Source organism: Myotis yumanensis, unplaced genomic scaffold (assembly GCF_028538775.1).
Source record: "Myotis yumanensis isolate MYYU_CA2020_CCGP unplaced genomic scaffold, mMyoYum1.0.hap1 SCAF_14, whole genome shotgun sequence".
Classification (NCBI taxonomy): domain Eukaryota; kingdom Metazoa; phylum Chordata; class Mammalia; order Chiroptera; family Vespertilionidae; genus Myotis; species Myotis yumanensis.
The window spans coordinates 542,916-565,375 of record NW_027223765.1 but is presented as its reverse complement, the minus strand read 5'-3'; the positions used below and the strand labels follow the sequence as shown (position 1 = coordinate 565,375).

Sequence of the window (22,460 nt, the reverse complement as noted above, 5' to 3'; positions counted from 1 at the left end):
ACCGACACTATCCACTGAGCCACACCAGCCAGGGCCGAGGGTTGTTTTAAATGCCAAGGGCTGACTTGCACGGTGCGTACATGTTGGATTTCTAACTTCTCCCCCAACTGAATATTCAAGTAAAACCGAGGCCCGTCTCCCTGGGCAGGTGCCCCTTCCGGACGCCCAGGCCCGTGGTGAGCTCCGTGTGGGGGTGTCCTGTGTGGCGGGGCGGCTGCTCTCCCAGGTCCTCAGAGAACCACCCTCATTCTGGGGGGCGTGCCCCCCCCCCCCCCCCGGAAGGGCCTGGCCCCTCCTCCCCAGCAGCTGCCCCCTCTCCCCTCCCCCCTCTCTTCAAAGTCCGCAGGGTCTAGCCCAGCACTGGCCGGGCTGGAGGTGCCTGTCCCTCCCTCCTCGGACGGACGGGGAGGCCCTGGCAGGCTCGGCTGCGCTTTGGGCTCCGTCCATGCTCCCGGGGGGATGGCTGAGCCCCGACAGACCCCAGGACCACCCAGTCGAGGCCCCTTATTGCTTGAGGACTGTCTGGGACCCGGGGAGGGAGGCAGACCCAGGGCCAGGCCGCCCGGGGCGACGTCGGGACTCTGAGCCGGCCTACAGGCCCTGGGCGGGCGGGGGCTGGGAGCCTGGGCCGCCCGGAGCTCCTGTCTGGTCACTGCGCATCCCAGGCCTGAGCGGTGACACTCAGCGGTGCAGTGGGTTGGCCCGGCCGCCGGCCCTTTGGGAGGGGCCTGGGCTGGCACCGGCGCGTGGGACCAGGGTCGCTGGCAAGGAAATGGGAGCGCCCCCCCCCCCCCCCCACGCGGCCCGGCTGCTTCCGCCGCTGACACGTAAGAGGATCAGGGCTCAGAGCCCCGAACAAGGGGCTCTTATTCTCGGGCTGCACTTTCATGGGCTCACAAAGTCCCGAGACCGGAACAAAAGGGGAGGAGGGGCCTCCCAATCCGTCGCCTCCAAGCCCTGGGCTTTGGGGGAGCACAGGGATCCCCTCCCTGCTTAGGGTTGGGGCCTGGCACCCAGCCCCATCGAGGTCTGCCTGAGGCTGGAGCATGCGGCCTGGTGGGGGGGCCGTCCTCACCCGCCTGGGGGTTGTCCCCTGCAGGCTGGCACAGGGGAGACCCTAGGCGGCTGTGGCTCCCAGGGGGATCCCAGAACCCCGAAAGTCAGGATGGAAGGAAGCATGCAGCCAGAGTCCACCTCTATGGGCATTTTCCTAGAGGGAAACTGAGGCCCAGAGAGAGGCCATGACTTGACCAGAGCCACTCCAGCTGGGACTGGAAGGAGGAATGGCGGCCCGGGGGCTGCCCGCCTGGCCTGGGAGTCGGCCTTGACGTCCAAAGGGCACGGAGGCCGACATTACCCGCCACGGGTCGGTTTTGCCTGCTCTCCGGTTTCTTTTTCTCTCTCTCTTTTTTTGGTTAATCTTCGCCCATTGATTTTTAGAGAGAGTGGAAGAGAGAGGGAAAGACAGAGAGAAACATTGATGTGAGAGAGACGCATCGATGGGTTGCTTCCTGCAGGAGCCCGACCAGGGCCCCGGCCGGGGAGAAGCCTGCAGCCGAGGTACCTGCCCTTGACCGGAATCGAACCCGGGACCCTCCGGTCCGCAGGCCGAGGCTCTGTCCACTGAGCCGCACCGGCCGGGCATCTCGGGTTTCTTATCGATGGAACCACAGGTCAGCGCTCTCTGGGCTGAGACTTCCTCTCAGCATAATGGCTGGGTGTTGAATGTGTTGGTGTTTTGTTCCTTCTGATGGATGACATCCCAGGTTGTCTGTTCGCCAACTGGCGGAACCTGACCTGCTCCCCTGTGTCATCACAAAGGCGCTGCTGAGAGCCTGTGCCCGGCCGTCCCCACCGAGCCGCCCGCTGTGGGACCGAGGACCGCGTTTCTCAGGATGTGGGGGGAGCCCCAGGAGGGCTCTTAGCTCAGGGGTGATGTCGGGGACTCAGTTTTAAGGGGTCCTTGGGCCTGGCCCTTTTGGCTCAGTAAACAGAGCCCCAGCCTGCGGACTGGAGGGTCCGGTTCGATTCTGGTCAAGGGCACGTATCTCGGTTACAGGCTCCTTCCTGGCCCGGGCCCTAGTCGGGCTCCTGCAGGAGGCGATCAATGTGTTTCTCTCTAAAAATCAATGGAAAAATGTCCTCGGGTGAGGATTAAAGAAAAGAAGCAACAAGGAGCCGAAACCGGTTTGGCTCAGTGGATAGAGCGTCGGCCTGCGGACTGAAAGGTCCCAGGTTCGATTCCGGTCGGGGGCATGTACCTGGGTTGCGGGCACATCCCCAGCAGCTGATCGATGTTTCTCTCTCATCGATGTTTCTAACTCTCTATCTCTCTCCCTTCTTCTCTGTAAAAAAATCAATAAAATATATTTTTTTTAAAAAAAAGAAGCAACAAGGAGCCCAGCGGGCTCGCGAGAGGGGGGGCGGGAGCGGGGGCAGGTCTGAGGCCCCAAGAGGGCTCCAGCCTTCGTTCTGGGCAGGAGGAGCCTTGGGGGGAGGTGGGGGTGGGGGGCATTCCCGAGGGGGCAGGCTCTGGAGTAGGAGGGCCGGGAGCTGGGCGCAGAGGCCCCCCACAGGCTGCAGCGCAGCTGTCCCCTGACCCCCGGGAACCAGGTCCGCTGGCGCCCACTGCCCTCTGCTGGGTCCACCCGGACCTGCGCCCGCTGCCAAGGGCTTGGGGTCTGTGGGTCCCTCCCACGCGGGGCTCCTACAAAACTCCTGTCCCCGATGGCAGAGGCAGCAGGGAGGCCAAGGGAGGCCATGGTGCAGCTGCAGCACATTGGGAGCGAGGCCACGGAGGCAGGGAGGGGGCTGGAGGGCGCAGGGGGAGGGCGCAGGGGGCACAGTGGGCGCAGGGGGTGGGGGGCGCAGGGGTGTCTCGCGCTCCCAGGTGAAAGGTGAGGACGCAGGGTGCCTGCATCCGGCTGGGGCCCCAGGGCACAGCCCCTGTGGAGGGTCAGGGAGCAGCGGGAGACGCAGCGGGAGCCGGCCTGTCAGGGCGGGTGGTCTGCAGGCTGCAGCCTTGGATGGAGGCGCCTTCCTACCCGCGGGTGTTGGGGTCCCGAAGGAGGACCCCAGAGGCCCAGGGTGAGGGGTAGGAATGCATGAGGCCATCTGGAGGCTGAGCCCCACATGGGCCAGCCCGGGGGGCGGGGACGGGAGTGGGATGTCCAGCGGGTCCTAATCGGAGGAGGCGGAAGGTGCTGGAGCCCAGGCTCAGGTGGAGGCGGCGGAAGGGAGTGGGCTTTGCTCCGAGCCCAGCCCCGTGCCAGGTGCTCAGGGTCCAGATCCGCTCGGATCCCAGGAGAGGTGTTTCTTTCCCTCCCTCCCTCCCTCCCTTCCTTCTGGTTGACTGAGCACCTGTCTGTGCCAGGGGCTGGGGCGCAAAGGCAGAGCTCGCACCCCTAGACCTCCCGCCCCCTGAGAGCGTCATCCAGAAAACAGCTGTGGCTGGGGCGGGTGCAGGACGCAGGGGGCGCCCCGAGGGACTGGGGAAGGTTCTCCAGTGGAGTTACAGCCGAGCTGGGACCTGAAGGATGAGGAAGGGCGTTCCAGGTGGAGGGAACTGCCTGTGCGAAGGCGGGGAGGCAGGAAAGAGCCCGCCTGGTCGGGGAACTGTGGGAGGGCGGTGGAGCCCAGGTCCAGGAGATCTGCTGGGTGAGGTTGGGGCCCCAGAACCCACTCCTGGACCCTCTGCCTCCTGGACCTCCCTTGCTCTCAGCTGCCTGGCCAGGAAGAGGCCCCGCCTACCTGCCCAAAAGGAGGCTTTGATGCTGGAGCCAGGGAGTGAGGAGGGAGGAGCAGCTGGTGTGTATTTTGGGATTGCCTCTCAGATCTCCTCCTCCCCCTCCTCCTCCCCCTCCGACACCATGGCAACCAGGGGGCAGCTGGGGGAGCCGCCTGTGAGCTGGCACAGTTGAGGGGGAGGTGGGCTGGGGGTAGGGGCCTTTGCTCCCCTCTCTGAGCTTCAGTTTTGGCATCTAGAACATGGGCACCGCCCTAGCCAGTTTGTCTCAGTGTATAGAGCGTCGGCCTGGGGACTCAAGGGTCCCGGGTTCGATTCTGGTCAAGGGCACATGCCCGGGTTGCGAGCTCGGTCTCCGGCAGGGGGCGTGCGGGAGGCAGCTGATCAATGATTCGCTCTCATCATGGATTTTTCTCTCTCCCTTCCACTCTGAAATCAATAAAAATATATTAAAAAAAGAAAAGAACATGGCACCACGACCCAGTTGCTGGCTCCTGTCAACCCAGATGCTCCAGGAAGCGGGGCCCAGGCTGGACTCATGAGGGGAAGCCTGGGGGTGAGGGCAGGGCTGGGGAGGGCCTCCGCAGGGACGGGGAGTCCCTGAGCCACGTGGCCTGCGCTTCCCACTCAGCAGCCCGCCTGCTGTGCCCACTGCACTGTCACTGCCCACGAGCCCGGGGGGGTTGGGGGGAGATAGGGCTCAGGCACAGACACAGGGATGGGTGTCCCCGGGAGCCCCGCAGTGAGAGGTCTCGGGGTCCCCCTGCCGGGGCACAGGGCTCAGCTGTTCCCAGAACCCGGTCAAAGCCCCCCAAGGAGGGGCAGGGAGGGGTCTGATTCCTGGGGCTGCTGCTCTGATGACTAAGACCGGCCTAACCCAGCGGGAGCAGGGGCTCTCCCCGTTCTGGGGCCAGAATCTGAAATTGGAACAATCTTCACCAGGCCCGACCCCCTTGTTCACGCGGGCACCTCCCGTCTGCGGAGTGGCAGGCGGCACAGGCCTCCCAGGGCAGCCGGGTGCACCTGGCCCTCGCTCGGCCCCCGCTGGCCCTGCCCAAGGGGAACCAGGTGTGGTTCCGCCCAGCCCAGGGCCTGCCTGGGAGGCGGCCGCCCTCTGCTGGCCGGTTCCTGTTCCTGCCGAAGGGAGCGTCCCTGCCGCCAGCCGGGCCGGAGCCCGCCCAGCACATCCTCCCACTTGGGTCAGGGCCGCCCTGCACGGCGCTGCTGCGAACACAGGTGTGCAGGGAACTGAGGTTCTGCTTTCGGTCTTTTTTAAAAAAAATGTATTTTATTGATTTCTACAGAGAGGAAGGGAGAGGGACAGAGTTAGAAACATTGATGAGAGACATCGATCAGCTGCTGCCTGCACGCCCCATATTGTGGATTGAGCCCGCAACCAAGGTCCACGCCCTTGACTGGACTCGAACCCAGGACCCTTCTTCAGTCCACCGCCGGCGCTCTATCCACTGAGCCAAACCGGTTAGGGCTGCTTTTGGTCCTTTTGAGTAGAGATACCCAGAGATGGGGTTGCTGGACACACAAAGAGACAGAGATGGAAAGAAAGAGGGACAGACAGAAACAGAGAGAGAGAGAGAGAGAGAGAGAGAGAGAGAGAGAGAGAGAAAAGACGGGTAGATGGAGTGAGATAGGGAGAGACAGACAGACGGTGGCTGAGCTGGTCCGAGATGGAGGAGGGAGGGCCCCGCTCGCTCCGGGCTGCAGGCACTGAGCCAGCGAGGCTTTCTCCAAACCCGCCCGGCAGCCTGGCGGGAAGGTCTGGGATTTCCAGCTCCCGCGCTGGCTGGTCAGACTATGAAAAGGCCTCCCAGGCCGCCGCGGGTGGGGCAGGGTTCCCACCTGGAATAGGTCACGCGATGGCAGTCGTTTGGCCCAAAGAAAACGGCCGGAGAAGCCCGGCCAGCTCCCACATCAGCCCCGTGTGGTCCAGTGTGAACCGGCCTGTGGCTGAGGGGGGCGTGGGTGCTGCCAGGGCAAGTGCGAGCGGCTCTGGGTCGAGAGACGCGCTCAGGCCTCTGCGCGTGTGGTGTGAACGCGTGTGCGCATTGCTCTTTGTGGCTCAGAACGAAGGACGGGTTCTGACTCCACCACCCTCACCAACACGGGCGCTGACAGCTCCCATTAGCGTAGCAGTGCCTCCCGTCTTCTCCACGTTGCCGTCATCTGCGCATCCCAACCCCCAGGAGATGGGCACTGTGACAGATGGATAGAGAGGAGCACACAGCAGCTCAGAGGTCCCTCCAGGGGACACGCTGGGCGGTGGCCAGGACTCGGACGCAGCCTCCAGGGCCCGAGCCTCTGCTCTTTCCTCCACGCGCTGCAGGGACAGCCGGCCGGGCGCTCTGCTCAGAAATAAGAGTGTCCCTGTGTGAGCGGAAAACAGGAGCAGGAGCTAGAATGGAGCTTTGTAGGGAGCACACAGCCCGCGCTTCTAGCACCGTCCGAGCTCGCCCGGACGCGGAGAGCGAGGCTTAGCGGGGAGAAGAGAGCCGACTGCGTGGGGCCTGGAGGGCGCCACGGCGAGGGCTCCAACGCCGCAGACCCGCAGGGCAGGAACCGAACTTGTTGCAGCCGCTGGAGCCGCCGGGCCGAGCGCGCGGCGGGACAGCGGCCGGATTCGCGTCATCACGCGTGCGCCGGAAGCGCCCAGGTCCAGGCGCCTCCTGATTGGCTGCGGTGGGCGCCGGCGGCGTCGCGCGTGCTCCTGGCCCGGGGGTGTGGGTGGCGTGTGCTGCGGTCCCTGCTGGTCTCCGCGGCAGTTTTACTTCCCCGTCCAGGACGCTGCTCCGCGAGCTCGGGATGTTCCCGGAGCTCAGTGACCTCCTCAATGCCTCCCCGGACCGGGCGGAGCCGGTAACCCGCCGCGCGGTGGGGCGGGGCGGTCCCTGGAGCCGGGCGGAAGCACGCGTCCCGGGCGCAGGGCACACGGACCCGCGGGCAGGACGCGCTGCCCACCGGTCGACCGTGCTTGGGGGTTGTAGTCCAGGGAGGGCCGGCCGGGCGTGGGCTGGACCTCGGGGCCCGCGTGGCGTGGGTTTCTGGGCCTTCTCGCGGCTTCGCGAAGGCCGTGGGTGCCCGTGAACGATCTGGGACGCATGTTCGACGTATGGACGGACTTAGGTTCACAAACGTGTCCCGGGAGCCCTCGGCGTGTCACCCGGTGGGGGTCCCGGCGCCCGGGGGAGGCTGCCGGAGAGGAGAGGAGAGTTGGTTCTCCACCTTCACAGCGGCCCAGCCCCTTCCCCGTCCTGAGTGTCCTGGCCCGGGAGCCCCCGCAGGTCGCGGCGATCGCTGCTGCTCCCTCTCCTGGCGCCTAGAAGCGCGCTTCCCCGCTGCTCTCAGCCAGCGCGGGGCTGTACCAGGCCACCTCGGGCACCACAACCTCGCACCGTTTCCCACTCCCCGCCTTCTGGGGCACCTCGACATGTTTCACCTTTTAGCCCAGGGGGGTTACCTCTCCCAGGAGCATCCCCGGCTCATCTCATAACCTTTGCCTTCGTAACGAAATGTCAAGCTCCCCCGGGCAGCCAAGACGCCTCCATGACCCCATAGTGCCGGGCAAATCAGCCTTCGGTAGGTCCGTGTGGATTTCCTGGTTGCCCGGCAGCTCTCGTCTGCCCACGCCTGCAGGTGGCGCTGGTTCCCTTGTCAATGGTCCTGCACCCCCGAGTGTTCAGCCCAGGGCCCAGCTGGGGAATGGAGTTCCCAGTGGGATGACAGCCCTGGGGGTCACCCTCAGGAGCTATAGTGTGATCTTTCATGTTTGTTTTGTTTTTAAGAAACACATTTTTTAATTAATTAATTAATTGTTAATCCTTACCCGAGGATCTTTTTCCATTGAGTTTTAGAGAGAGTGGGAGGGAGGGGGAGAGAGAGAGAGAGAAACGTCAATACGAGAGAGACACATCGATTGGTTGTCTCCCCCACATGCCCCAACTGGAGCCAGGAATCCAGCCTGCAACCGAGGTGCGTGGTGCCTTTGACCGGAATCGAACCCGGGACCCTTCAGTCTGCAGGCCAAGCAGGCCAACGCTCTATCTACTAGTACTCAGCCAAACCAGCCGGGGCATCTTTCATGTTTCATAAGTGAAAAAAGTCACAACAGCACAGAAGTGTCTAATCCCACTTGATCTTGACCTTCCCTTTTGCTGACAAGGAACTCGAGGTGCTGGGTCAGGGCCGCCAGGCATTGCAGAGACAACCATCCTGAGAGGCCTTTCCAGGGCTCCTGGCCAGAGCTCTGCCTGAAGCAGCGTCCAGGGCCATTGGTCACTGAGGTCTGTCAACAACCACGCCTTCCCTCCCTCCCACCTCCACACCCTCTAGCGGACTCGGCCGCAGAATTAGAAATGGGAGGAAGCTGGAGCAGACGGTTTTTTGAAGGTCCCTTCCAGTGTTGGCATACTCTGATTTTTGTTGGATTCTGATGGTAGACGCTTCCTTTGTCCAGTATCTCATTCCCCCAACACTAGTCCCTGAGTTACTAGGTGAGGAGTGAGGAAGAGGAGGGATTTTATTCTCTGTTTTGCTTCGGGGAAAATGGAAGCCAAGATATGCTTGCCCTTAATGAGTGACTTTATACTGATCACTTTAATTGTTGTTTTTCCCACAATTTTTACTTACTCTCTGATAATCCTAGTGCATGTGTATTGTGCATACACACGTACACACATACTCTTCAGATTACACAGCCAACCGCCCTCTTTCCGGGGATCTGGATCACCTTTTCGTGTTCCTCTTAATTTTTAGGGGAAACTGACTCTACTCTGTGATGCCGAGACCGATGGCAGTTTCCTTGTGCACCACTTTCTCTCCTTCTACCTCAAAGGTATGGGACCCATTGAGGCGACTGAGAAGGAAACCTGAGGCCAAACGTGCTTAGAAAAGCCTGTTTCAGGAAGAAATGGGACTAGTCGGGGCTTCGGTGTCTGGGTGGCCAGGTGGCTGTTCATTAGAATTAACTACGTTCAGTGAGGCAGCTAGAGCTTCTTTGCGTTTCCTTTATATCGTCTCGGATATAGGACCAGTTTTCAAAGTTAATTGTAGGGGCGATGGGGGGTAAGGACATATGTAACACCTTAATAAAGAAAAAAAAGTTAATTGTACTCCTGTACACTGACAAACAGAAAAATATAATTTCTTAAAGGCCACAATTTATTTACACTAGAGCAGTGGTCGGCAAACTGCGGCTTGGCAAACCACAGCTCGCGAGCCACATACGGCTCTTTGACCCCTTGAGTGTGGCTCTTCCACAAAATACCGGCTCTTCCACAAAATAGCGACTTCTGCGCAGGGGGCACGAAGTTTCAATCGCACTACGTGCGTGCCCACACGTGGTATTTTGTGGAAGAGCCACACTCAAGGGGCCAAAGAGCCGCATTTGGCTCATGAGCCGCGGTTTGCCGACCACAGCACTAGAGCAAAATAAGGTACACAGTAATACTAACAGAAGTACATCTCAGAATCAACTAAGTATTTTAAAAATCGCGTCTTAGAATCAAATTTGACCCCAGAGTCTCTAAGACCTGCCTTAGTGCTTCAGTTTCCAGAGGTGGGGGGGCAGGAGAGTGACTGTGCAGAGACATTGTTACGATACGTCTGTTTTGTCTCCCAGCTCATTGTAAGGTGTGCTTCGTGGCCCTCGTTCAGTCCTTCAGTCACTACAACATCGTGGGACAGAAGCTGGTGAGTATTTCAGACTCGGCGGTGAGGTCCCTGAGTGAGTGTGTGCGTGCCACACACGTGTGAGTGCTCTGAGGCGGTGGAGAACTTAGCAAGAGAGGGACTAGGGCCGTGGTCCGCAAACTGCGGCCCCTTGCGTGTGGCTCTTCCACAAAATAACCACGTGCGGGCGCGCACGCACAGTGCGATTGAAACTTTGTGGCCACGCTCAAGGGGCCAAAGAGCTGCATGTGGCTCGAGAGCCGCAGTTTGCCGACCACTAGACTAAGGAACTCGTGGGCCCCTAAACCCTTTATCTGGGGTTAAACAGCATCTCATGTTTTGTTAATTTAGAGTTTATGGACCCGGATCTTTGCTCGTTAACCAAACCCGTCTCTACTGGTTCTGGGCCAGTCCTGGTTTTCCCTCTCCATGTGGGCTTTCCTCTGGGCCCTGCTGGGCCGTCACAGCTTGTCTGCCCCAAGTTGAGTGGCTCCACTGTCTCTCCCGCAGTCTAGGGCTTAGGCCCAGATGTGGGGACAGGCACTTGGTCGCCTGCACCTCATCTCCTCAGATAAAGGCAGGTGGCACGTGAGGGCCCAGAGGCTGCTCAGGGCCTAGTGAGGCGTGTGTTTTGTTTTGATAGGCCGGCCTCACGGAGAGAACCGGTCACCCATCGGCAGCGATCTCTGAAGGGCCAGGTCACGCTCCTCCCTGATGCAGGGAGGCCGGTGGGAGGGTGCGAGGAGGTGGCTCTTTCTCACTCTGAGCAGTCGGGTCAGGAACACGCTGCGTTCCGGGTCAGGCACGTCCCCCTCTGGCCGCGGCGTCGGGCTTTCTGGATGAGAGAGCTGTGTCTCAGTCCAGACGGGCTGCTTTTCCGATGCCCGTGGCCTCACCGTCCACACGGCAGGGTGGTCTGCACGTGCTGGGTGTGCACAGCCTCGGTGAGCGGCCGTACCCGAACCTCACACCCTCTTGGTGTGTGACTGCACTTACACGAGCAGAATGGCCGTGAGCAAGAGCACAGGTGGCGGCCAGGGCGCTGCTGGCGCTGCTGGAGCTGCTGGTGGCGCAGAGTGGCGAGCTAGCGGGTGAACGGGCCATGGAGACCTGGCCCAGGGCTGTCCCCGTCCCTGCACAGAGAGGGAGGTGCCACCATCCTGGGCGCTTGCTGAAATGCTGACTCTTGGGCTCTGCCCCCCAGACTTCTGGTTCTGGAGGTCTGGGGTGGGGCTCAGGGATCTGCATCTTAATCAGTGTCTTGAGGTTCTTACTTGGGTGGTTCATAAAGAATCCTATTTAAGGAGTTCTCATTAGAGCAAGGGTTGACAAACTCCTGCCTGTGCCCCGGTGTTTTGTAAATAAAGTTTTATTAGAACATAGCCACACCCATTTGCTGATGAATTGTCTATGGTTGCTTTCGTTCTACAATAGCAGAGTTGAGTAGTTGCTACAGAGACTGTCATTCTCCCACCCTCTTACTGTTATTATTTACTTAATGCTTTTAAATGTGCTTAATTTTATAAATACATGCATTTAAAAAGGAATCTATATTACTGTTGTAAATTAGAATCTGTCTTGGGTAATCATAAAATAAATGTAAAAGCAAAAGATGCACTTTTTTAATATAAAGTGACAATCAATGTAAGTGCATCTCTGAAAACAGTGGGAATTGGGGGTGGGAACGCCCAGGGGAAAGGAGACACGCCCCCAGGGAGGGTGGACAGGTGCACATCTGCAGAGTTTGGGTGGGGCTGTGCCCTCCTGAGAGCTGGAGGCGAGAGCCCTGGGGTTCCCCCGCGAGGTGCCGTGGCTCACTCTTCTCTTGGTTGTGCTCAGGGTGTCAGCCTGACCACGGCACGGGAGCGCGGGCAGCTGGTCTTCCTCGAGGGTCTCAGGTCAGCGGTGGACGTCTTCTTCCGGGCCGAGGGCGAGGCACACCCCCTGCAGTTCCTCAGGTCAGTCCGCCTGCAGCCCAGCCCAGGGCACAGCTGCTGGAGCCAGCCCAGCGCAGCTGTTGCCTCCCCCTCGGTGCGGAGGGCGGTGCGGCTTCGGGTCAGACACGCCCCTGCTGTGGCGGCATTACTGGAAGCCCTTGCTCTGACCCTGGCCAGAGGGTGGGCGGGCGGCTGTCCCCAAAGCTGTGGGGAGCGTTGTCTGCGGGAATCTGGTGACCGGCTCTGTTTCTGGGAAATGGCTGCCGAGGGAGTCACGGGGAGTCACGGGGAGATGGGCCAGCTCCTCCAGGAACAGGTCGCATGTTACACACCAGCCGCCCCGAGACCAGAGCCCCTCACACCAGGACCCTGAGTTGCTGTTTAGCTTTTTACGCCCAATTAGGACCGGCTGGGAGGGCTGCTCCCGCCTGCCCAGCCACAGGGACCCTGCAGGGCCCTACCTCGGGTCAGGCGCGTGCTGCCTCTGTGGGCCTGCGGCTGTTGGCTTTTGTGTCTGCAGTTTGTAGCCCAGTGCCTGGTGCCCAGGGGGCCTCGAGGAGCATTTGTGTAGAAGCACAACTCACTGCACGCACAGGCCTTTTCTCGCCGACCACCTGACTCCTGGGGCAAAGGACTGGGATCAGCTCTCTGCCTCCCCAGCCCCTCCCTGTGATGCCGCTCAGTCCGAGACGCACGCTGTGGAGAGTGAGCTCTGCTGACTTCTGCCCCGTGTCCAGGGAGGCCAAGGCCGCCAGCCTGCAGCCGCTGTATGAGTTCGTGCGGGAGGCCCTGGAGCCCGTGGATCAGAGGGAGGCTGCCTGGAAGCGCCCGGTGCTGCTGGTGGACGACCTCAGTGTGCTGCTGAGCCTGGGCGTGGGGGCGGTGGCCGTGCTGGACTTCGTCCACTACTGCAGGGCCTGCGTGTGCTGCCGGCTGCAGGTACACGGGCCGGGCAGGCCCAGCCCTCGCCGGCTCGCGGTGATCTGTTGACTCATGGCTTGGGGTTGGGCTTTCCTCTGGCAGGCCCAGAAGTCTTTCGGGCTCTCTGCTCCCCGTAGCTGCCAGTGCTAAAGGGATGGCGAGCCGTGTGGTGCTGCGAGGTGCCAGCCCTGTGTGTCCTGGGCAGGTCACTGTCCCTCTGGGTGTGTTTAAAGATCAGTTGAGATAATGGGTATAAATTGCTTTAAAAATCGTGAGGTGCAGCACAAGTAGGCTGTCACCTTTATTGTCAAGTTATTAGGCAAAAATAGAGACTTTACCATACTAGAGATTTGATTTTATTTTTGGTTAATCCTCACCTGAGGATATTTTTCCATTGGTTTTTAGGGAGAGTGGAAGGGAGAGGGAGCGACAGAAACATCGATGTGAGAGAGACACATCGATTGGTTGCCTCCTGCACGCGCCCGCACCAGGGCCCGCGCCCGCCCCCCCCCAGGTGCATGCCCTTGACATGGAACCTGGGACCTCCAGTCCGCAGGCCGTGTGGCTTCAGGTGACGAGCTGGAAGCACAGGCTGGAGGTGCTGTTGATGGGATGTCCAGTGGGTGACGGGAGCTCAGGCAGGGCCCTCCCACAAAGGGGCTGGTCGAGGCGGCCGCTGACGGGGAGAGGGTGTGCGGCCCGATCCTGGGGTCCCTTCCGTCAGGAGAGGCTTCCGTCTGTGTCTGTTGCAGGGAAACATAGTGGCCCTTGTGCACGACAGTGGGGACGCCGAGGACGAGGAGAGCGGCGTCCTGCTGAATGGCCTCAGTCACCAGAGCCACCTGGTCCTGCGGGCTGAAGGCCTGGCCACCGGCTTCTGCAGGGACGTGCACGGGCAGGTGGGCAGCATCCTGCTGGGTGAGGGGCTGCTGGCGTCTGTGCCTGAGTCGCTCTCACGTGGGAGAGTGTTCTTTTAAAATCGGGACCCGGGCGGCTTTCCCTGAGGCTGGGTGGCCGCCCCGGGGGGGGGGGGGGGACGCTCAGGCGGAGGGCGGCCAGGCTCATCCCCGGCTGCCATGCTTCTCCGCCTTCTGAGGCTTCACCCAGCCCCACCCCAGGCTGACTTCCTGTGGCCACTCCTGCCCAGGGGCACTGAGAGGCGAGTGTGGGGTCTAAAGCGGCACAGCCATGCTGAGCGGCGGTGCTCGCGGCCGGCGTGAGAGGTTCTGCCGGGCGCTGGGGCCTGGCTCTGAAGGCTCAGGACTCGCAGCCGAGACGTCACCCAGACGAGCGGAGCCTCCGGGCCCGAGTGGAGCGCGTTCTAAGTTAGTGCGGCAGCAGGTGCTGACCGAGGAGGGAAGCAGGAGGAGGGCCCCACAGACACTGCGCGGTGGTTCCCTGGTGACTGTTCCTCTCCGTGGGGCGTGGATGTCACTGTCGTCATGGAGGCTCCTTGACTCTCCGCTGGTAGCAGAACAGCCTGGCTGTGGAGTCGGGCCCAAACCTGCATGGCACACGTGCCAGTGATCTGAGGCCCGAGGGCACAGAGGAGCCGGGAGGGCACGGAGGGGCAGGTGCTGGGCAGGGCCTCTCACTCTCTCCTGTCGCGCAGCTGAGGGTCCTGTGGAGGACGCCGTCGCCGCCCGCCCAGCGGGGTCGGAGCCTCACTTTCCAGTACAAGATCCAGGACAAGAGCGTGTCCTTTTTCGCCAAAGGACTGTCTCCTGCGGTTCTGTGACCCGAGGGGCAGACGGAGCCCCCGGCGGTTTCCTCACGGAGGGTGAAGCATCTCCGCCTTTGCAGCCGTGTTCCCAGCTGGACTGCGCCCAGGGATGAGTGGACTGTGGCGTGTGCCCTTGTCCCACGTTCAGAAAACACGTCAGGAACCCGCACCCTGCCTCTGCTGAGACAGCTGGGTGACGGGGTCCTTACACGTCAGCCCGGCCGTTTCCGCTGTGCCTTGGAGCCAGGGTGGGTCTGAGCGCCGGCAGGGACAGTCCGGTGTGGGCACCCTCGGGGACAGAAGGGGTTGTCCTGGCTGCCATAGAGGGCGCCCCAGGCGCCCCACATCTGGCTCCACGGGCATCTCACAGTTTCCACCTTTGTCTTGCAAAGGCCCTTTCCCTAAGCCCAGCGAAGCAGCAGCTTAGGAGGCGTGAGGCCCGAGGAGGCCACACTGGCTGACCCACCCTCCTGGGAAGGGGAGGGCTCCCACCCGTTCAGCTTGGCTCCCCCTGGCTCCCCCTGGTTCTGTGGAGAACGCGGAGGTGCTGCGGGGAGCAGGGAACAGGCAGAGAGGACAGGCGACGAGCCATGAAACCAGTTCGAGTAGCAGGAAGCGCACAGGCTGCCGTGGCAGGAGAGAGCAGTGGTCCCCTCGCTGGCGTGTGAGCGTCCGGAGCGGAGCTTGGGCGAGAAGGCGTGGTTTGGAAGCAGTGCCGGTGCGAGGCCTTGGAATGCTCCTGCTTTGTCTCTGAGGGCATCTTAGCTCCTCAGGGTTCAGAAATGTCTTTTCCTTCTTCACTGCCTGGAAGGGCTGTTCCTTTTTAGCTTAAAATAACTTCTAAGTGTTCCTTCGCTTTTGACTCATTTAGGATTCGTTACGGTCTTGTGCTTTGTCTCCGTGCTGATCATGAAATAGCCCGGCAGTACTGACTGAAGAGAACGTACTCTGATTTATTTACATGTAAAGTTTCTGACATTGAGCCTCTGTACCGTTCACCTATCTAGCTGCTGAAAGGTTAGTGTATCTGTGCTCTCAGGAGTCTTCAGTTTTTTATATCGATTTTAGAGAGAAACATCGGCTGCTTGTTCCACTTCTCTGTGTATTGGTTGATTCTTGTTTGTGCCCTGACTGGGGATCGAACTCACAACCTTTGTATATCGGAACAACGTTCTGACCAACTGAACTACCTGGCCAGGGCCTCAAGAATCTTTTTTGAAAGGGTATTGTGCCCGCCCTGGCCGGTTTGGCTCAGTGGATAGAGCATCGGCCTGTGGACTGAAGGGTCCCGGTTTGATTCCAGCCAAGGGCACACGCCCAGGTTGTGGGCTCGATCCCCAGTAGGGGGCATGCAGGAGGCAGCCAATCAATGATTCTCATCATTGATTTTTCTATCTCAGTCTCCCTCTCCCTCTCCCATCTGAAATCAATAAAAAAAAATTAAATTAAATATATATATTATTGATTTTTTACAGAGTGGAAGGGAGAGGGATAGAGAGTTAGAAACATCGATGAGAGAGAAACATCGATCAGCTGCCTCCTGCAACCAAGGTACATGCCCTTGACCGGAATCGAACCTGGGACCCTTGAGTCCGCAGGCCGACACTCTATCCACTGAGCCAAACCGGTCAGGGCTAAAAAAATATTTTTTAAAAAAGGGTTATTAAAAAAAAAAAAAAAGGGGGTTATTGTGCCCACTTATCAATGACCAATGACTTTCACCAGCACTTTGTCAAGTTCTATAAAGTGTTTTTCAGAGACTTTTCCTCATTTTTTAAAACTGTGGTTGTATATTTTTTTATTATTAGATTTTTAAATCTTTATTGTTGCAAGTATTACATATGTCCCCTCTCCCCCCCCCCCCCATTAATGTCCTCTAGCCCACCCCTGTCCCCTGGTTGTATAATTTTATTAAAACTAATGCAGAAATTGATTTAATACCCTCTCAAATGTTTTTTAGTTATTGGAAAAGGACTTACCTGATGTTATTGATTTTTTTAAAATGATGTTTTAGACATAGTAATGCAGTTGGCTTTTTAAAAAAATTTCTAAACTCTTCTAATGATTTTCAGATTGAGACTCTTGAATTTGTTAGATATTTCCCTTTTTTTAGGTATCGTTAACATCTGCAAATAATGGTACACACCTTGCTTATTCCTCCCTTGGATAACTTTAGTCAGCACTTTGCAATTTTTGAAATGAGAGTGGTGTGTAGGCATTTGCTGTCCAGTTTCTGTTTTTAATGGAATAGGAAGCATTTTCGTATAATACTTAATTTTAAAATATATTATCAAGTCAGTTTAAAAAATAATCTTGAAGAAGGAAAGGAGAAAGAAATGTTCCTCTTCCACTCCTATTCTCCCCCCCCCCCCCTTTTTTAAATATATTTTATTGATTTCAGAGAGGAAGGGAGAAGGAGAGAGAGAGAGAGAGATAGAAACATCAATGATGAGAGAGAATCACTGATTGGCTGCCTCTTGCACGCCCCACACTGGAGACCAATCCCACAAACTGGACATGTGCTCTTGGTTCTAGGTCAACGCTCAACCACTGAGCCACGCCTCTTTAAGGGCTCGACCAGTAATCATGGAACCCCGTGGACTTTCTCGGCTTCCTCGAGGTTCTGGCACTTTTCCTGTGGGTGTGCTGGCTGTGGTGACAGCTCTCGGGTGTATGACCCTTGAATCCCACCTGCAGTCTTGTCTTACTAGTATTTGTTCTATTTTCTATAAACTGCTGTTTGTTAGGCCAAAGATTTTAAAATTAATATTTATGTTTGAGATGGACTTATTTATTATGGTAGTATACCATCTGTAGTTGTGAGCAAAGATGACCTCTAATTATTTTTCTCTGTATTCGTCCAGTCAGGTTTGAACATGAAAATAATACTTGCCACATAAGCAGTGTTGAGGAACTCGCTGCCTTTCATATGCTCTAAAAGTCTTAGTGCTTTTTATTCCAAGTTAGGACTTGCATTGGTCAAGGTCAGGCAACTTTTTGGAATTTTGTCTTTGTTACTGGTCTTTATGGTTTTCTTTATTATCAGTTTTAGTACTAGTTATTTTTCAAATATTTATCTTTTCTATTTATTTTCCTGAAAAAGTATTTATAAATCATATATACAATAAGAGACTTGTGTCCAGAATATATAAAGAACTCTCACAATTTAATAAGACAACCAGTTAAAAAGTGAGCAAAAGATTGGCATAGACATCAAAGCAGAAAAGTCCCTGTTTGGGCGCCAAATGCTGGGGTCCAGGGGTTCCCAAAGGTGAGGACGGAGTCGGCGAAGAATGTTTTACACAGAGACAGCGTTCAGAACTCTCTAGCTTTCCTTAGTCTCCGTGGATCTTCCCTGTGCCTGGCTGAGGCCACAGAGAAAGATCCCAAGGCAAGATGAGCCTTTATTTTATAATGAGTGGTAAACAAGATAGTGGTTTCCATAGTTACACAGTTCTTTTAAGTTTCACTTGTTTACACTGCTCTTGTAAGTTTCACTTGTTTTTGTTCTTGTTGCACTTCCCTCAGCCCATTAGCTTCCCGAGTAAGATCTAGGGAGTGTCATAAGGTCAAGCCTAATTATGCTAAGAGGACTGTGCCCTCTAAGCTGGGGATTGTTTATGACTTTGCCCACAGGTCAGTCTGAGGCTTAACCCTATATCAGCTCCCCACACCAACATGCACATAAACATAAAATACTAACATAGCCCTGGCTGGCGTGGCTCAGTGGATAAGTGTTGGCCTTGGGACTGAAGGGTCCTGGGTTTGATTCTGGTTAAGGGCACGTGCGTGGGTTGCAGCTCCATCCCCAGTGTGGGGCGAGCGGGAGGCAGCCGATCCATGATTCTCTCTCATCATTGATGTTTCTCTCTCTCCCTCCACCTCTCTGAAATCAATAAAAATACGTAAAGAAAAAAAAGATACCTAACATAACTAGCCATCTGGGATGTTCCTTAACAGAGAATGTTGCTAATTACCACACAATTCAGCTAGAATTCAGTAACAGCTACAAATCAGACAGTCCTGTAGGTTTGGAAAGAAGGAAGCGTATACTTCAAGGAGCAGAGGGTCAATGGAAGAAACTGGATAACAATCACTTCATGCTCCCAAAGTGGCTACAAAACCGATGGGCCATGGGCCCTCGCAGGTGTGGCTCGGTGGATAGACAAACCCGGATCTACCCCTCACCCAGGCGACCAGGGTCCATCAAATGTCTCTCAAACTCAGCCAGCACGCCCACAGGAAAGTGCCAGAACCTCAAGGAAGCCGAGAGGGGGGCAGGAACAGGGCCATCCCACCTGGCGGTGATGGTGGAGATGAGTTTTTATTAGAGCACCGAGCACAAGACCTACACAACACAAGTGCTCCCTAAAGCGTTTACCCAGATCCCTGGCCCGTGTGGCTCAGTGGATAGAGCGTGGGCCTGCAGACTGAAGGGTCCTGGGCTCAATTCCGGTCAAGGGCACGTGCCCTGGTTGTGGGCTCCATCCCCAGTAGGGGGCATGCAGGAGGCAGCCGATCAATGATTAAGAATATATCATTAAGAATATATCTTAAAAAAGAATGGCTACTGTGTTTTGGAATCGAGGCATTTTACCTCTGTCCACCTGGATCTTAATTTGTTTCCAAAAGTCGCAGAGGTCAGTGTTGGCTGCATCCTGAGACCGGACTCCTCAGGTGCGGTTCCCTGAGGTCCAGTATTTTCGGGCCACGAGCAGCTGCTGCCGCTAGAACCAGGATGCAGAGCCGAGGAGTCTGGCCGGAAGCACCCCTGTCCACGTGATCCGCCGCCAGCTGCTGCCACTAGTGCTTAACTCGTGGTGAGCATGGTCACTGGTGCAAGTGACTGCAGAGACGGACCCGAATCGCCATGAAACACCCTTCTCTGTCCCGACGGCCGAGGTGCCTGGCCGTGGGTTGGAACCCAGAGTCCTGCGTCCAGGCTGTGGCCACCACGTCAGTTATTAGAGTCACCTCTCTCCCCTCTCAAAGAAATTTTCCTTATTTGTGAAATAGACCCAGCCCGTTTTTCAAGATTTTCATGAGGACTGGCCCAGTGTAGAAGCTTAAGTATGGGAAATTATGACTTCTTTTTTAAATATGTTTTTTAAAATTTATTTTGAGAGGAAGGGAGAGGAAGAGAGAGATAGAAACACCAATGATGAAAGGGAATCGATTGGCTGCCTCTTGCATGTTGGACCAAGCTCGCAACCCAGGCATGTGCCCTTGACTGGAATCGAACCTGGGACCCTTTGGTCCACAGGCCGATGCTTTATCCACTGAGCCAAAACCAGCCAGGGCTAAATATGTTTTTATTGATATCAGAGAGAGGGAGAGGGATAGAAACATCAATAATGGGAGAATCATGGATCGGCTGCCTCCTGCACGCCTCCCACTGGGGATCAAGCCTGCAAGATCACGTGCACCCTGCTGTGATCTCCTGGGTTGATCCTCAACCACTGAGCCACACCAGCCAGGCACTTCTTAACAAACTCTAAGCTCCATTTCATTTAATTTTTTGAGTTATTCCATGGTAAGCAATTTGAAGTACGGTTGAGCTTTGCTAATCTACACTAATAAAAGACAAAGATGCTAATTGTACCTTTGCTTTGCCCTAAGCCATGCCCACCAGCCAATCAGAGCGACTATATGCAAATTAGCCCAAGCAAGATAGCAGCCGGTAGCCACGGAGCTGGAGCAAGCAGGAGGCTTGGTTGCCTGGGTGATGGAGGAAGCCAAGCTTCCCGCCTGCCCTGGCCTGCTGTGGCCTCTGCTAAAGGCAACAAAGTTTCAATTATAGAAGCTAAATATATCCCAGATACCTGCTTCCAGCCAGCCTCCACTGGGAGCTTGGGTGGCTGGGGGTTGTGGCCAGCCTGCAAACAGCCATCAGACCCTCACCCAGGCTGGCCAGGCACCCCTATATAATAAAAGGGTAATATGCAAATTGACCCTAACAGCAGAACGACTGGGAATGACTGGTCACTATGACACACACTGACCACCAAGGGGCAGATGCTCAACGTAGGAGCTGCTGAGCTGTAGTGACTTGGCATCTGCAGTTCTTGGGTGACGCACCTGGAACCAGAGAGGAGGGAGCCGGAACCTGGGGTGCGTCACCTGAGAACCGCACTTTCGCAATCCTTGGGGGATGTCGGAGAGCCGGCTTCACCCGATCCCCGCAGGCTGGGCCGAGGGGTCCCACTGGTGCAGAGCCTGTGCACCGGGCCCTGAGTTGCCCGCATTACCGCAGGCTGGCGGCGGGGAGACCCGAGAGGACCGTCCCTTAACGCCTGGAGGGCGGAGCAGCAGGACGCGCGGCCCTGAGTATGTGTGGGAACCGCCTTCGCTACCCGCATCTCTGCGCCTGTTCACCGGGGAGCTTTCCAGGCTTCGGTTCCAGGCCGCCCACAGCCCCGCCCCGCCCCTCCGCACGGGGCGCCGGCGTCCGCCAGGGGGCGCGCGCAAGCTGCGGCGGGCGCGACTGCGCATGCGCGCGCCGGCCACGTGCGGAGGGCGGCGGGCGGGGCGGGCGGGGCGGGGCGGGAGGGGAAAGGTGGGAGGTGAGAGGTGAAGGGGCGGGAGCTGCGCGGCGCCCGGCGGCCGAGGGAGAGGGGCGGGCTCCACGCACCGAACCGCGGGCCAGGAGCGCGCACGCCGCCGCCGCTCTCGCCGCCGCTGCCCTCGCCGCCGCCGCCCTCGCCGCCGCCGCCACAGGTACCACCGCGCGGTCCCCACGGCGCCCGGTCGCGGGCCCGGCTCGGCCTCCCCGCGCGGCCGGTGGTTCCGGGATGGGCCGCCGCGGGCGCGGGCGTGGGCGCTGTCAGCAGCCGTGCCGCCCGGGCGGGGAGACCGCGGCCGGGTCGGGGGCCGGGTCGCCGTGTCCCCTCCCCCGGCCCCGCCCGCCCCGCGGGCCGCGCGCTCCCACCCACGCGCCGGCCCCCGTGACCGCGGCCGGGTCGGGGGGTCGCGCCCTGGGGCCCACGATCCCCGGAAGCTGCGAGCTCGGGACCCTGCGCGCCGGCCGCTGCCGCCTCTTGCGGAAGCGGAGCCGCGAGGCCCCGCGAAGCTGCTCGGGGGTTTGCTCGGCGCCGCTTTTCTGTTCGGTCCAAACCCCAGCCCGGCTCGCGGCCGGAGGGGCTGCGGGAGCCGGTCTGAGGGGCGGGGCGCCCGGCCCCTGTGCCCCCCTCGGCGGTGACCCTGAGCCCCGAGGCGGGTGATGCTCGGGCGGGGGGCGGGGGCCGAGGCCCGCGGCGCGGAGCTGCCGGCTCCTGTCCCCGCGTGTGAACGCGCGTGGGCGCCGCGCACCTGCAGCCGGAGCCTCCCCACGGGCGGCGGGGACAGGACGCGCGCAGGGGGGTCTCCGCGCTCCTTGTCGGGCCTCGGAGCCCCTCTCCGTCCCGCCCCGCCCCGCCCCGCCGACGGGCATCCGCTGCTGCAGGAGGCGGGGACGGTCCCCTCGCTCACGGCCGGAGTGGGCGGCAAGGTTGTCGGCTGCCCGAGGTCATAGGTGAGCGAACGGTTGGGAAACGCTGCACCTGTGGGCTCGGCACCCACGCGTTTCCTCTTCCTAACGCCCAGACTCGGGGGGCTGCTCTCCTGGTGTCCGGCCGCCCGGGCCCAGGGCCCAGGGCCCCCACGGGACGCGGAGTGTGCACCGCCGCTGCCCCCGGCGCTGCTGGCCCCGCAGGTCCTTCACGCACCGGGTGTGTCGTCACCCGTTGAACCGGTGGGAAGCTGCCCGCAGAGAAGGGGGTTCCCAGAGTCACCCGCTTGTGAGCCGAGGTCCGGCCTTCAAGCCAGACCTGCGGGCCTCCCCCCGAGCGAGTCCACTCTGACCCGCTTCCTTCCTGGGTTTGGCTCCTTTTGCTCCTGAAATAATAATTCTGGGCAGAGTTTTTCTTAAAGAGAATGTTCTTTAAAGAATACGTTTTTATTGATTTCAGAGAGGAAGGGAGAGGGGGAGAGAGAGAGAGAAACATCAGTGATGAGAGAGAATCATGGACCGGCTGCCTCCTGCACGCCCCCCACTGGGGATGGAGCCGGCAACCCGGGCCTGTGCCCTTGACCGGAATTGAGCCCGGGACCCTTCCGGCAGCAGGCCGCGCTCTATCCACTGAGCCACACCGGCCAGGGCTGGGTAAACGCTTTAGTGAGCACTTGCGCTGTGTCGTCCTGTGCTCGGTGCTCTAATGAAAGCTCATCCCCACCGCCCCGCCAGGTGGGATGGCCCTGTTCCCGCCCTCTTTCCCCACGCGTGGCAGAGGCATGTTTGGCGGGCCCTGGAGTGAGAGGGTAGATCCAGGCTGTCTGACAGCAGAGTCGATGCTTATGCTCTTGGCACCCGCTGGCTTCGGGGTCTCCTTTGTTGGCCGCGGGCAGGTGAGAGGCAGCAGCAGGTGCTGAGGCGCAGGGAGGGAGGCAGCGCCACAGACAGTCGGAGGTGGTGGAA

The 22,460-nt window shown here is 58.8% G+C and overlaps 2 protein-coding genes across 4 annotated transcripts in view; both read left to right on the top strand.

The window, feature by feature from the left end:
* Window positions 1–6,479: 6,479 nt before the first annotated feature.
* ELP6 (elongator acetyltransferase complex subunit 6) lies at window positions 6,480–15,105 on the top strand. Of its 3 annotated transcripts, none has more exons than XM_070391141.1 (7): window positions 6,480–6,616; window positions 8,513–8,591; window positions 9,378–9,448; window positions 11,267–11,385; window positions 12,102–12,299; window positions 13,010–13,184; window positions 13,898–15,105. In XM_070391141.1, exons 1-7 carry the CDS (start codon window positions 6,563–6,565, stop codon window positions 14,021–14,023), a joined length of 822 nt encoding a protein of 273 aa, XP_070247242.1. In that variant the 5' UTR covers window positions 6,480–6,562; the 3' UTR covers window positions 14,024–15,105. The 3 variants fall into 3 exon arrangements, with proteins under 3 accessions (XP_070247242.1, XP_070247241.1, XP_070247243.1); XM_070391140.1 differs by having other exon boundaries at window positions 12,102–12,303; window positions 13,038–13,184; XM_070391142.1 differs by lacking the exons at window positions 6,480–6,616; window positions 9,378–9,448 and having other exon boundaries at window positions 6,744–8,591; window positions 12,102–12,303; window positions 13,038–13,184.
* A 5,490-nt stretch (window positions 15,106–20,595) lies between these two features.
* SCAP (SREBF chaperone) overlaps window positions 20,596–22,460 on the top strand; it is a 28,668-nt gene continuing 26,803 nt past the window's right edge. Inside the window, exon 1 of the mRNA XM_070391138.1 lies at window positions 20,596–20,725. The gene's annotated coding sequence lies outside the window, so the exon portion shown is untranslated. The remainder of the gene's footprint in view (window positions 20,726–22,460) is intronic.

Coding starts and splice junctions, on each gene's coding strand:
- ELP6 (XM_070391141.1), top strand. CDS start 6,563: ATGTTCCCGGAGCTCAGTGACCTCCTCAATGCCTCCCCGGACCGGGCG. Junction 6,617..8,512: donor CCCCGGACCGGGCGGAGCCG/GTAACCCGCCGC, acceptor CTTAATTTTTAG/GGGAAACTGACTCTACTCTG. Junction 8,592..9,377: donor TCTCTCCTTCTACCTCAAAG/GTATGGGACCCA, acceptor TTTGTCTCCCAG/CTCATTGTAAGGTGTGCTTC.